The sequence below is a fragment of the Nycticebus coucang genome, chromosome 4 (genome assembly GCF_027406575.1).
Source record: "Nycticebus coucang isolate mNycCou1 chromosome 4, mNycCou1.pri, whole genome shotgun sequence".
Classification (NCBI taxonomy): domain Eukaryota; kingdom Metazoa; phylum Chordata; class Mammalia; order Primates; family Lorisidae; genus Nycticebus; species Nycticebus coucang.
In genome coordinates this window covers 91,640,911-91,653,675 of record NC_069783.1, presented here as the reverse complement: position 1 = coordinate 91,653,675, position 12,765 = coordinate 91,640,911, and the positions used below count along the sequence as shown (strand labels likewise).

Genomic DNA, 12,765 nt, shown 5'->3' with positions numbered 1-12,765 from the left:
TCCTCTCCATTCATTGTCCTGTGTGCAACCTGAGCTGGAAAAGACATTGGATGCCTCTCTACTGGGGCCTGGGACTGCACAACTCATTTAGTTTTACTGGCCTTCATTAGGTGGCCCTAGGGAGAGGGCTTTCTGCTTTGGCTCACTGCTCCAGCTTTTCTGTTAGGTCTGTTGGTGTGTCAGTGGCCTTACTAATCAAATTGTTTCAGGCCCTCAGTCAAGTTTGGCTGAAAGTTTATATGCCAGTCAAGAGAGGCTTGGGAGACATGATGGATGGGATTAACATTAAAGACATGGGATTAACTGTGAAACTGACCAGCCCCAAATCCTTATCATGTGGTCTGACCTTGTGTGGATGCTTCTGGACTCACCAGAGCCTGCTTAGCTGCATGTCTTATAGTTATGATTTTGGGAATCCCACTTTGTTGAAAGTATGTGGAAGCTTTCTTCTTATTTCCTGAGCTTGAATACTGCCCAAAGAGGGAATTTGGCTTCTCTTTCTTACTGAATAAGAAATAGTTGCTATTCTCATGTTCCAAGTCTGGGAGCAATAGACCCTTTGCCTAAGAGTTTGTTGTCCCTGAGCAGCACAGTCTTAGTGCTGTCTTCTCTGTGTCAACCCTTATTCCACTGCCTTATCTGACAAGGGTTAACATGCTGCTCACCTGTCTGCCCCATGATTAAATTGGTTACAGGCCAGAGTCTCCTGAAGGGCCTGGAACTCTGAACTCTGTACCCTAAAGGAAATTCTTAAAATGGCTGATGGAATCAAACATGAGCTTTTGACTCAGTGTCCTTCCTTCCAGGAGTGGGTTTGGAGGAAGGTCCAAGCCTTTTTTCTGTGCCTCAAGCCCATCAACCCCTGCTCTGCTTTCTCCTGGGACAGGAAAGTCCCCAGGTTAGCCCATAAGGAAAGGGGGGGTCACTTTGGCTGGACACAAGGCTCTGTATCCTTGGTTAACCACCATAGGCTGTTGGGCTCTTCTGCAAGTATGATGAAGGTGGGCAGACACCGAAGGCCTCTTTAAACACCTTCTCCACAATAGCAGAATAGTTCCAGCATGCCAGAGAACAGATTGAACTAGAGGTTGGCCTTGGGACCAGGAAGAACTAAAAAAGAGAATGATGGTTTTCTTTTTGAGTTCAAGGGAAGATTGCATGGACATGTGTGCTAGGAGGATCTAGGATGCCATCTTGAGATGGCATAGGCAGCAGTGCAGGAGGAGGGGGTCTCAGCTGAGGAGACGGGTGGTGGTGGAATGAGAAATCCAACCTGTGGGGTTTGTGTGATACTAGCTCATGAGTACATGGATGCTTTGGGGTTTTTTTGGAGACACTCTCAGTCACCTGGACTACAGTGCAGTGGTGTCATCACCAATCACAGCACCCAAAAACTCTTGGGCTCAAATGATCCTCTTGACTTCAGCTTCCCAAGTAGCTGGGACTACAGGCACACACCACCATGCCCAGTTGGTTTCTCTGTTTTTAGTAGAGACAAGGGGCTCGCTCTTGCTCAGGCTGGTCTCCAACTCCTGAGCTCAGGCAATCCACTCACCTTGGCCTCCCAGAGATTACAGGCATGAGTCACCACGCCCAGCTGACTTTAGAGCCTCTTAGTGTAAAGAGACCAAGTGGACTGGAGGTGATGTGTGAAGATCATACGACTTCCCGTTCCTGTGAGTCTTGTCTGAAGGGCTAGTGTTTTCAGTCTTTCATGTTTTTTTTTTTTTTAAATTTTATTGAAAACTAAAATATACAGGTATCATTTTGACATGAAGTTCCTCTCATTTTTTTTTATAGAAATTCTGATATATGTGAAGTCTTTCATGTTTTCTTCAACCCCCCAAATTACAAGGTGGCTCTCTGTTATAAAACTTGTTTATTTCAGTGGAAAATTACAGCTCTGCTCTTCTTGTTGGAAGTGGTTTGTGAACACAGTAGCCAGGATATCTCTAGCTCCTTGCTTATGTCCCAAAGACAGAAACAAGGAACTGATAGGAAACCCAATGACAGGGGCAAAAAGCTAGGCAAACATGGGAGAATTAGAGCTGGAAGTTCTGGGAATATATCACTCAGGTGATTCTTGGGTCTCTGAGTTTCAACCCATGGTCTGTTGTTAAGTTCAGATCTGATGTTTGGAAGATGGAAGAGTTGGCATTGCTGGAGTTTAGTGGGGTTATGATGTTTACTATTTTAATGGGAGGATATAGCCGAAGTTCAGGTTTGATCCACCTCATGGCCAAATAGTGCTAGAGAGAATAGACAACAGTTAGCATGAAGTAGCAACGTGCAGGTGCTTTCCTCAGAGTCATCTCAGGACCAACTAGTGTCTTTGTCCCTGTCACCATGGTTGCCACTCACCGGAGTTGAATACATAAAGTTGAACAGCAGAAGTGCTGTAAGCACTATGACCAGCAAGGCTATGATTTTGAAGCGGTAGCGTTTGCAGAAAGCACGGCAGAAGTTTAGAATAGGTGACCGCAGCCACATGAGAGTGTTCTCAGCGCGTCTGTCCATGAACAGGGGAGATGTCAGGGAGTGTAGGGTAGAGGGATCAAGTAATCCTGAGCAAAGAACTCTTTTTTTAAACAAAAAGCAACTTCTGTTTACCCCCAACCCCATCCTCAACTCTGTCCTCTCCAGATAGTAACTGAGCACAGAGCTGCAGTGATAGGAAGTAATTTATTCCTCTCCACCTGAAGGCCTATTGGTCACCACCCCATACAGACTTGAGGAGAAAGAAAGATTTGGTGCCTCTGCCCCATAGGACCCTTACATTGGAGGATGAAGTGTAGGGTACTGGTTGGGTTCTGACTGGCCTCTCCCAGCTGGCTTGATTAAAGCTTCCTTCTGTGACAGAATCTCAAGAGTCATCTTTACTTTACCCTAGGAACACCACAGGTGATGGGAGGCTGAGTTCAGATAGAGGGAGCAAGATAGTTTTAGGACTTCTTCCCAGGTTTCAGAAAGGTAAAGGGATTTAGTAAAGATCCCTGGAAGTCTGTTAAAGCCAGGTTATGTAGTAAAGCAGTCCTATTCCCCAGCTCCTACCGATAAGCGCCATTTGCCTTCATCGAGGACCTGGCAAGGCCACCAGCCAGTTACAATCTTCTTCTTAAAGAGGGAGAAGTACTTGTGTTGGAGGAAATGGGGCCACTTGGAGTCAGGATCCATCATACTGATGGAACACTGGTGGGCGTGCCGAGCAGGGAAGGGCATGTCAGACAAATCCAGCTCCAGGACCCCTGAGCCCAGAGAAATGCTGTCAGCAAGCAGGAGCTCCCTGTTCTGTGGTCACAAGCCCTGTGCCAGGACCTCACCTAGGAAGTCATCAGGGGAGAAGATGTCATTGTCCCAGACCTGGATGATGAGCCTGGCTGGGAATTTCGTTGACGTGGGGTCCAGGCTCCAAATGTATTCCTGGAGGATGGCAGAAAAATGTCCTTTAGACACCTCAGTAGCCCACTACCCAGCAGTGATGGATTATCAAGACAGAGGGTTTTGGTCAGAGGACGTGTTCCTAATGTTCTAAAACAGCTCGTGGGCCTCTAGAGGGAGGGGAAGGAAGAGCTCCCGTAGCCTGAGGCTGAGGGTGCGCACTCCATGTCCCCAGACCTATTACCTTCTGGCTGTGGATGCACACACGCTCTGCTGCCAGGTAGTCCATGGTAAAGATGAACCGCCAGTTGAAGTTGCCCTCCCCAGCCAAGGAGTGGTAGTGGATATCTGTCTTCTGCATGTCTTCCTCTAGGCCGTATAACCACCTGGGGCCAGAGTCCTTTCACCCCAGGTTCACGTGTATTGTTCCCATCCCCACGCCGAAGCCCTGTAGGAAGGGCTCCCCAGCTGGCACCAGGCACAGGTAGAATTAGAGTGGTGTCCTCTTGGGATTTGGAAGTCCCAGCAGGATGACAGAACTAGATCTAGGGCCTCTGCTGGAACCTGACTCCTATCCCTTACCCTTTGACATAGATGTCACTCGACTTCTGTCCACTTAAATTGCTATCCACCAGGTCCACATGGGCAGTCTGCCAGATGATGCAGCGTAGCTCATACCTGCAGCCACTGTGCTCTGAGGCTTTGCTGAGGAGTAGCTCCCCAGCTGCAGCCTTAGGGAAGAGAGGCCCCGGGAGGTGGGGGACTGCCCTCCAGGCTCTTGCTGAATTTGGGGAATTCAGGGAAAGAAAGCTCCCAGTGGAGCTACTTCTCTTCCCAGTAGAGAAAAGAATTACTGCACGTAGGCATTTGAGGACAGTGGTGCTCTGCACCCAGGGGAGGCAGAACTGTACTTGGGAAATGGGCTGTCACTCACCGTTTAGGCTTTCTGGGGCTGATGTCAACTTGGGGGCCAGGAGGCCCTACCTTCTTAGGGAAGATGTCCACCCACATTTGTACCTTTCCCTAGAGCCAAGACAGATTAGCTGGTTCAGGGTTGCTAGCTTCTGTTGTTAGCAGGCTGGCCTGGGTGTCCTGTCTCAGGTTCTGACATTTTTTGAGGCTGTGTTCCCAACGCTGAAGGGTAAGGTATAGAGGTACCAGTGAGCCCTGGTGGACTATCCACACCTTTCCCATTTTTATCTTTTTTTGGCTGGAAGAATAGTGCAGTGAGGTTAGGGCATGATGGCTTCAGGGCTGATGGTGTGGTGCTGAGATTTCACTTAAAACTGAGATTTAAAGTGTTAATTCCACTCAGCAGGCTATGCTGAATGACTTGTCTGGACAGGGCTCCAGATTGAGATTGGAGCTTCATTTATTAAGCACCCCAGTAACCCTGAGTATGAGGAAATCAAATGGTCAGTCCACATGTCCAGGTCATTTTACATTGTATATCCACACCTAAGGATGTTAAAAAGATAAGGCCAAAATGCAGAGAGAAGAGGAAAAACATGAAAGGGGAAAACTGCCAACATTGGAAAACAGGTATTTTCTTTTTTTTTTCTTTTTTTTTGTAGAGACAGTCTCACTCTATGACCCTCTGTAGAGTGCCGTGGCATCACCTAATTTTATTCTTTTGAAGTTGACTTTGAGAAAAAAGGTTTATTTTATTTGTTTATTTTTGAGATAAGAGTCTCACTCCGTCACCCTGGAACTCCTGGATTCAACCCATTCTCTTGCCTCAACCACCCAAGTACCTGGGACTACAGGCAAGCTCAGATGATCCACATGCCTTGGCCTCCCAGAGTGCTAGGATTATAAGTGTGAGCTGCCACGCACCGCACATGAAAACAAGTTTAATGGGAATTTTTTCTTTTTTTTTTTGCAGTTTTTGGCCAGGCCGGGCTTGAACCCACCACATCCGGTATATGGGGCTGGCACCCTACTCCTTGAGCCATAGGCGCCGCCCTAATGAGAATTTTTTAAAATAAAAATGCCCATCAGAGGACTTTGTATCTAGAATGTGGTATCAACCTGAGAAATCTGGAGAATGAAATAAGCCATTATGGTGACTGCAAGGTGAATAACAATTTGGGTGCCTTTGGGGATTTTTATTCCTCTCTTTGGGGTTCCTTGTTGTGGAGAGACAGCCTGCAATTAACAGCCAGAACCAGGTTTGTAATGTCTGTGCTGCTGTCTGACCTGCAGGAGAGATTGAAGACAGTAGCTTCCTGCCCCTTGGAAGAGATTGAAGACAGTGACAGCAGTGGCTGGGAGAGCTCCTTAGTGCCTCCCGCTGCAGGTTGCATGCCTTGTTTCTTTTTTTTATTTTTTAATTTTTTTTGAGACAGAGTCTCACTTTGTCACCCTCGGTAGAGTGCGGTGGCGTCATAGCTCACAGCAACCTCAAACTCTTTGGCTTAAGCGATTCTCTTGCCTCAGCCTCCCAAGTAGCTGGGACTACAGGCGCCCTCCACAACAGCTGGCTATTTTTTTGTTGCAGTTGTCATTGTTTAGCAGAACCGGGTGGGGTTTGAACCCGTCAGCCTCAGTGTATGTAGCTGGCACCGTAACCACTGAGCTACGGGCGCCGAGCCATGCCTTGTTTCTTGTAGATGACCCTTCCAGCTCTGAACTTTTCCATTCCAAGTGGCATTATTATCCCTGGAACTTCCTGCTTACTAATGTGTAAAACATGGTTGTCTTATGTGCACATGCATACCCAAATGCTTAGCCTGGCCTGGGTGGGTGGGCACCCTTATCTCCTGATCAAGCTCCTCTAGTCTCATACCTGGTCGATGCCTGGCTGGCTGTCGCTGTACAATGTGCGTGTCTCCACATGCTCAGGGACCAGTCCCTGGGTATGCAGGAGGTATAGTGCAAGGCGTTCCTTCTTGGGTCCCAAACCAGGAACAGTAGGCGGTTTGGGCTCTGGGTTGGATGGGGATGGAAGGCAGGGATTTCCAGGTCATTAGCCTTCCTGCCCCCCGCCCCCTTCCCACCCGAGCCTGTGGAGTAAACTTGGTAACCCTCTATAGGAGTATAGGGGAAAGTAAGTGCTGGGCTGCCCTCTGACTCAGAGGAGAGCTTTCCTTGTCCTCTCCCTTCTCCCCACTCCAATCTGCTGCCCTTCTGGAACCTCACACATTTCAGAGGTCTGTGTGTGTGCTTTCGAGTGGTGTTCTGTGCTTCTCACCAAAACTTGTCAGCTTGAATTTTTTCTTGTTGTAAATAACAGAGTCTTCCTCAGAGTTGAACAGAGGAGCAGGCAGACCTTTCCGCTTGGCATGGAGCTCCAGGAGATAGCTTGGGGGCATCTGATCGCGCCACTTAAAGGGCCCTGACCTGTGGGAGATGAGAGAGGAAGAAGTGAGAAGAGCTTGTCCTGGAGGACCCTGATTTGAGCTATAGGATGACCAGTGATGGATACATGGGTGAGACAAGGCAAGTCTGGGTCCTGGTTCACAGCCCAGGATCCAGGCCTCTTCCCAGGGAGCTGTGGGCTCACTCCTGCCCGCCTGCATTCCCTTTCCCTGGATAGAACCACTTACTGGCAGTAGGATTTGGAGAGCCCACAACGAGCTCCAAAGCCAGACAGCAGACGGTTTTCGAGGTCAATGACTGTGGTCCCGATCTTATCATCAGGTGAGAATAGGTCAAAGTCAAACAGCTGGATCTCTAGGTCCTTCTCCAGGGGGATGTTGCAGGTGAGTTCAAACATCCTAGGGGTGAGGATGTTGGAACCTGCAAAGGCTGTGAACTATGCTGTCCCCATGGCCCCCTGGCCAGTGTCTTGGCCTCTGCTCTACCCTCTCGTTCATTGATGAGGACTGTGGAGAGCAGAGCGTGGTATAGGCTGCTGTCTGCCTATAGCCATCCCAAGTTACAGCTGCGAATAACTTTGGATAGGCCTGGGGTGTAAGTCTCTGAACTCCTTTCCCTGGCAGTTTGAGAAACAGGGTGGAACTGCACCACCTATGCATCTTTCTTTCTTTTTTTTTTTTTTTTTTGAGATAGTCTCACTATGTTGCCCTGGGTAGAGTGCCATGGTGTCACAGCTCACAGCAACCTCCAACTCTTGGGCTTAAGCGATTCTCTTATCTCAGCCTCCCAAGTAGCTGGGACTACAGGCGCCTGCCACAATACCTGGCTATTTTTTGTTGTAGTTGTCATTGTTGTTTGGCAGGCCCAGTCTGGATTCGAACCTGCCAGCTCTGGTATATGTGGCTAGCGCCCTAGCTGCTGAGCTACAGGCACAGAGCCGCATTTTTCTGTTTGTTTGTTTGTTTGTTTGAGACAGTCTCACTTTCTTGCACATGGTGGAGTGCTATTACATCATAGCTCACAGCAACCTCAAACTCTTGGGCTCAAGTAGTCCTCTTGGCTCAGCCTCCTAGGTAGCTGGGACTATAGGTGCCTGCCACAACACCTGGTTATTTTTTTAGAGGTGAGGTCTCACTCTTGCTCAAGCTGGTCTGGTGAGCTCAAGCAATCCACCTACTTTGGCCTCTGAGGGTGCCGAGATTATGGGAGTGAGCCACCACACCTGGCCCCATCTATGCATCTATTGAATGCCTAAAGCAAGTAAGACACCAAACTAGGATCATGGAGTCTGGAAAGGAGAGCAAAAGTTCTTTGCCTTCTGGGACTGGAACCTAGCATGGGTCGGGGTGGGATTGAGTTGGGGCAGCTCACTGGCCAAAGATGGGATCCAGAGTGTTGGGCTGGTACTTGTCCCGGTTGCCAAGCTCTGTCTTCCCCAGTTTCAGGATCACATAGGAATCACACTGGAGTCAGATATAGGTGATGGAAGGATAGAAAATAGGGAGTCAGTCTTCAGTTAGGCAGTATGGGAGTGGGGCAGAAATGAGGCCTCTCGCAACATATGGAGCCCATGGGGAGTTGGCAGTCTGCATGTGGGTCTGAGGGAGCTTCAGAAGACTGGGCTTTAGGGCAAGGTGTTAGGGGCAGCTGTGCTGGTTGGGGCAGCTCTTTACCAGGCCGTTGTAGTCCTGGGGCTGCAGGTTGATGGCTCGAACCATGTATACCCGCACCAAGCACAGCTGAGGGAAGTTTTCTTTCTCAGGCCAAACCACGAACTGGTGTGGGGGCTTGGGAGCTTCTGGATTCTCAGGAAAGGGGTAGATGCGGAAAAGGCCCTGGAGGGGGGGAAGTATTGGGAACACAGCCTGGCAGTGCTGGCCAGCTCTGTGAAGCCCTTCAGGAGGTACCTCCAGCCCCTGTTCGGGAGTGAGAGGGTTGGGTTAAGGAAGGCCGTGAAAACAGTAGAGGCAGATGCAGCAGAGGGATAGGGCAGGGACCACTGTGTGTAGGAGGGTACTGCACAAAGGAATTGCAGCCATTAGGTAAGAATTCCATCCCATGTATCCCTTCAGTTTTGGGCTTGCCCTTTGGCTCTGCAGCCTTGAGAGACCAGCATAGACCAGAGTGGGGAGTGAGAAGGCCCTCACCCTTCCTGTGTGAGGGGACAACTCCGGAGTAATCTATGCTCCTCTCCTCCCAAAACTTTCTCAAGCCCTTCCTCCCCTATTCTCACAATGAGCATGTAGCACCAGGGAACAGAAGGGGCACAAGGCGACAGGGGCAGCCAAGCTGGGTAGACACACACCTTGAACTCCCCTACCACAGGGCTGTCCAACTTGGGCTGCTCCTGATAGAGTTTAAAGGTCTCGCAGAAGTCCTGCAGGCCTTGGAAGGCTGGCACAGCCTCTAGCTCACAGTCATAAACCTGCAGGAGATGTGTGGGACCCGGGCTGGTAGGGAGACCACTCCTGGGTCTTGTTCCAAAGTGTCTTGTCAGACGGCAGCAGAGCTGTTTTCAGGAGTCTTGGGAGACAATGTGGAAACTACCCCACTTGGTGGTTCCCAGGGAATCAAGGCTAGGTCTGCCCCCAGTGGGAGAGTTTATTCCATCTTTTTTTCAGCATTCTCCCCTCCTAGGGGCCTCCAAACCTTTAGAGTGTGATAGTCTTTGTACTTGTACTTGGGGGACTTGTGCTCATCTCCTGTGGCCCAGAAAAGCTTGCTCCACCAATCCACCTCGTGCTCATATGCATCCTGCCGGGGTGTGGGGTGGTGGGCATTTTGGCTCTTGGGCAGGGAAAGCCTCCCTACTTCCTTGAACTGTCTGGGGTTGTTCCTTGTTCCCTATGGCTGAGCCTTCATACCTTGGTTGTGCTGGACTTGAAGAAGAACTTTTTGTAGAGTTGCTCTAAGAACTGAAAAATGAGAGGAATAGGCAAGGTGAGGCCAGGTCGTCCATAGTGTTCACTGGCTCTGACCTTCTAGGAGGAGACTTCCCTGGCTCCCTTGCCTTTCTTGTAGGATTGGGGAGCAAGGAGGAGAGGAAAGCAGAGTTCTTTGTTTTTACTGCCCATTGCTACAGGCTGGACTTTGGTAGGGGCTCAGAGAGGCAGAGCCTCCAGCCCCACCCCAACCTACTGAATCACAGTCTGCTTTTGATGAAGATGTGTGGAGGATTCCTGTGCATTAAAGTCTGATAAGTGCTGCCCTAGAGCAGTCATTCTGAACCTTGAAAACACTTTGGAATCACTCAGGGGTGGGGAGAGGCCAGTTGGAAACATTTCTTAGGCCTGGTCCTACTGCCAGCCATTCTGGTGGACTTGGTTGGCGGCCTGGATCTCAGGAGTTTTTAAGACTCTTGGGTGATTCTGAGGTACAGTCTGGGCTGAGAATCCCTGCTTTAGTGTTCTCATGTCCAGTCCGGCTTCACACTAGGGGCAGATGTCAGCACTCTTTAATTGACATCCCTCCTCAGGGATAAGGGTACCTCCCTGTCAACATTGTGGGAGAGGGTGGGACCCCAGGCCCTTACTCACGCCTTCCTGCTTATTCATGCCTTTCTGTTCCTTCACAGACAGCTCTGTGCGGAGAGAGTACAGCCATGAATCTCAGGAGGGGAGAAGGCTGAGGAGGAGGGGTGCCAACCTCAGAGGGGAGCCAGCGCCTTGCCCCACTCCCAGGGGGACTCATTTGTGAGGCTTGGGGAAAGGCAAGGAGAAAGGACTATACTTGGAAGCTGTGGGGGCACGTAATCCTGAGTCCAGGGATCACAGAAATAGGGCTGGAGGAAGTCGATGTTGGCTTGACCCACCACAGTCTGCTGGCCGAAGAGCCAAATGTCCACCACCTTCACCACGAGGGGCAGTGCGTAGGCCTCCTGTGTAGGCATATACTGCAGCCCCCAGGAGAGGTGGGGAGTGTGAGGCATCCCAAGAGAAGAGGGCTGCCCCAGCCCTTGCCCTGGGGGCTCTTACCACTATAAGGAGGAAGATGGACTCAGGGAAGTTGGGGTTGGTCTGGAAGTTACTGATGGCTTCTGTCCTCAGGGACTCATCCCCAAATTCCACAAGGAGCTGAGGGGAGCTCGCCTTCATGTTCCGAAGGCCCCAGGCCAAGATCTGCCAGAAAGGAGACGGAGGGCAGGGTAAGGGGCAGGCAGCGCCTGTGTGACAGGGTCCCTCACCAGAGAGTGAGGCTGCACAGGTGAGGCCTTAGGGAGCACACAGGACTAGGGAGTGAGGCTATACAAAGAGGCCAGAATCTGAAGGCCCGCCAGTCTCCCTGTCGTGAGTGATTAGTGCTTGTCCTCCTTCCCCATGAGGAAGGTGCCCTAAGGCCACTGACTGACCTCCAAAGCCCTCAGGTATTGTTTTTCCTCACTTCCCACCATCCATTCTCAGGTATGAATTCCTGAGGCTGCTGCCTCTAAGCCTCATAGAAACAGTGGGTGCCCAGTGTCTCAGGGGTCTCTTATGCCATCTAGCTTGTTGCTGACCCTTGCTCCCACAGAACTCTCTGGCAATGCAGTGGCCAGCACCGTGCTGGGAAATATCTGCACCTTATTCACGAACACCTCCTCGGGGTCCCAGAATGGGAACCAGCTCTGTTGCCTATCTTGGGGAAGAATCCAGTTCCTAGAGGACCTGATCATCTTTTGCTCTTTGCCAAATTTGTGGCAGGGAACATGGGTTCTGACAGGACCTCATGCTATCTAAGAAGAGAGGTGAGAAACATCCTGGCATGGGAGTTAGGCAGGGCTGGGCATAAATTCTGACTCTGTTTCTTAGTTCTTACATCACTGTGTATAGAATATGTTGTCTCTTAGAGCCTCGATTTCCTTCTCTGAAAAGTAGCTCCTACTGTGCAGGGGCCGTGTGGTCTCAAATGCCATAATGCTATCGCCCTTTCTTTACTATTCACTGCAGATTTGCAGTAAAGCCTCTGTTCTTCATTTCTCTCCTGTCTCCTTCCATCTCTAAATAGCATTTTTTGGGTCTAAACTTTGGACTGGGTCATCAGGGAGAAGCAACAGAGAGCTCCACCACACTCCAGACTGCTCAGAGTGATGCTTGCCCCTGCCCACCCCACCCACCCTCAGCACCTCAATGGCCATCTTCTTTAGCATGGGCTGGATGCTCTTGGGGAGTATGTAGACCCCATTCCTCCAGGGAACACTCAAGATTGGCAGCTGCTTCTCTCTGAGGCTCTGCAGGAGGTAGGAGAGCAGGGAGCATGAGGCCTCTTTGGGCTGTCCTACTGCCCCCTCAACTCCAGCCAGTTCCTAAGAGGGCTCCTCTTGGGCCACAGAGCCCCCAGGTAACCAAGCCCGATGTTTTCGTTCCTGGGCCCAGGCACTTCCCAAGGGGGCAGAGCTGGGCCCCACTGGCTGTGGAGACTTGGGGCAGGGATGCAGGGACATTGAGCACTGTGCAGCATCCCAGCCAGGCCCTGTCCCAGTACCTCAGTTTCAAGGATCAGCTCACAGGATGCCAAGATCTCTCCCTCTGCTGACCCTAGCTCGTTTACAATGGGGTGCCAATTCATGGGGGGCAGGTTCCGGTCGTGGAGATCCAGCCAGACCACTGGGGACCACATACTCCGTCCCCACAAACTCTCCTTGCCCTACAGGGGAGGGAAGTTCACAAAACATGGAGGCCAAGCTGGCAGAGTTCCAGTCCTCGCCTGAGTTTCTGACAAGGAGAGGACAGCAGGTATCATGTGTTTACATGGTGCTCTTGGCACATCAAGCCTCATAGGAACACTTTGCATATATTTTCCCCAAAACAACCCCTCAACAATTCTGCAGTTCTCTTATTCCTGCTCAGTCCCCACCCTGCCTTACCCAGGAGTTGTGCTGCCACAGTTCCAGTACCACAAGTGGTGGGCTCTCTTTGGTGTCCTGGGGGTTCTCATACAGAAGAAGATGCTGGAAGATGAGCGTCTGGGCCCATGTAGGGCCTGCTGAGCTCTTCAGAGTTTGGGTGCACTGGCTATGGTTTAAGAAGACCACTCGAATGAAGGGCTCTGGAAGGGGGAGAGCCAAGTGAGGCTCTCCTCTCTGCTGCT

The 12,765-nt window shown here is 50.6% G+C and overlaps 1 protein-coding gene across 1 annotated transcript in view; it reads right to left on the bottom strand.

Annotated features, from left to right (window-relative positions):
• Nucleotides 1–1,947: 1,947 nt before the first annotated feature.
• The window catches only part of FER1L5 (fer-1 like family member 5), a 57,648-nt gene continuing 46,830 nt past the window's right edge, over nucleotides 1,948–12,765 (bottom strand). The window contains exons 32-53 of the mRNA XM_053589358.1: nucleotides 12,542–12,723; nucleotides 12,160–12,321; nucleotides 11,801–11,905; nucleotides 10,674–10,817; nucleotides 10,429–10,591; nucleotides 10,236–10,279; nucleotides 9,564–9,614; nucleotides 9,349–9,453; nucleotides 9,005–9,124; nucleotides 8,373–8,534; nucleotides 8,071–8,162; nucleotides 6,927–7,097; nucleotides 6,572–6,720; nucleotides 6,167–6,306; nucleotides 4,313–4,401; nucleotides 3,961–4,056; nucleotides 3,623–3,764; nucleotides 3,321–3,420; nucleotides 3,052–3,245; nucleotides 2,777–2,886; nucleotides 2,362–2,509; nucleotides 1,948–2,249 (exon numbers count right to left, since the gene is read on the bottom strand). Of these exons, the coding sequence (XP_053445333.1) occupies nucleotides 2,073–2,249; nucleotides 2,362–2,509; nucleotides 2,777–2,886; nucleotides 3,052–3,245; nucleotides 3,321–3,420; nucleotides 3,623–3,764; nucleotides 3,961–4,056; nucleotides 4,313–4,401; nucleotides 6,167–6,306; nucleotides 6,572–6,720; nucleotides 6,927–7,097; nucleotides 8,071–8,162; nucleotides 8,373–8,534; nucleotides 9,005–9,124; nucleotides 9,349–9,453; nucleotides 9,564–9,614; nucleotides 10,236–10,279; nucleotides 10,429–10,591; nucleotides 10,674–10,817; nucleotides 11,801–11,905; nucleotides 12,160–12,321; nucleotides 12,542–12,723 (2,846 nt within the window). The 3' untranslated portion in view covers nucleotides 1,948–2,072. The remainder of the gene's footprint in view (nucleotides 2,250–2,361; nucleotides 2,510–2,776; nucleotides 2,887–3,051; nucleotides 3,246–3,320; nucleotides 3,421–3,622; nucleotides 3,765–3,960; nucleotides 4,057–4,312; nucleotides 4,402–6,166; nucleotides 6,307–6,571; nucleotides 6,721–6,926; nucleotides 7,098–8,070; nucleotides 8,163–8,372; nucleotides 8,535–9,004; nucleotides 9,125–9,348; nucleotides 9,454–9,563; nucleotides 9,615–10,235; nucleotides 10,280–10,428; nucleotides 10,592–10,673; nucleotides 10,818–11,800; nucleotides 11,906–12,159; nucleotides 12,322–12,541; nucleotides 12,724–12,765) is intronic.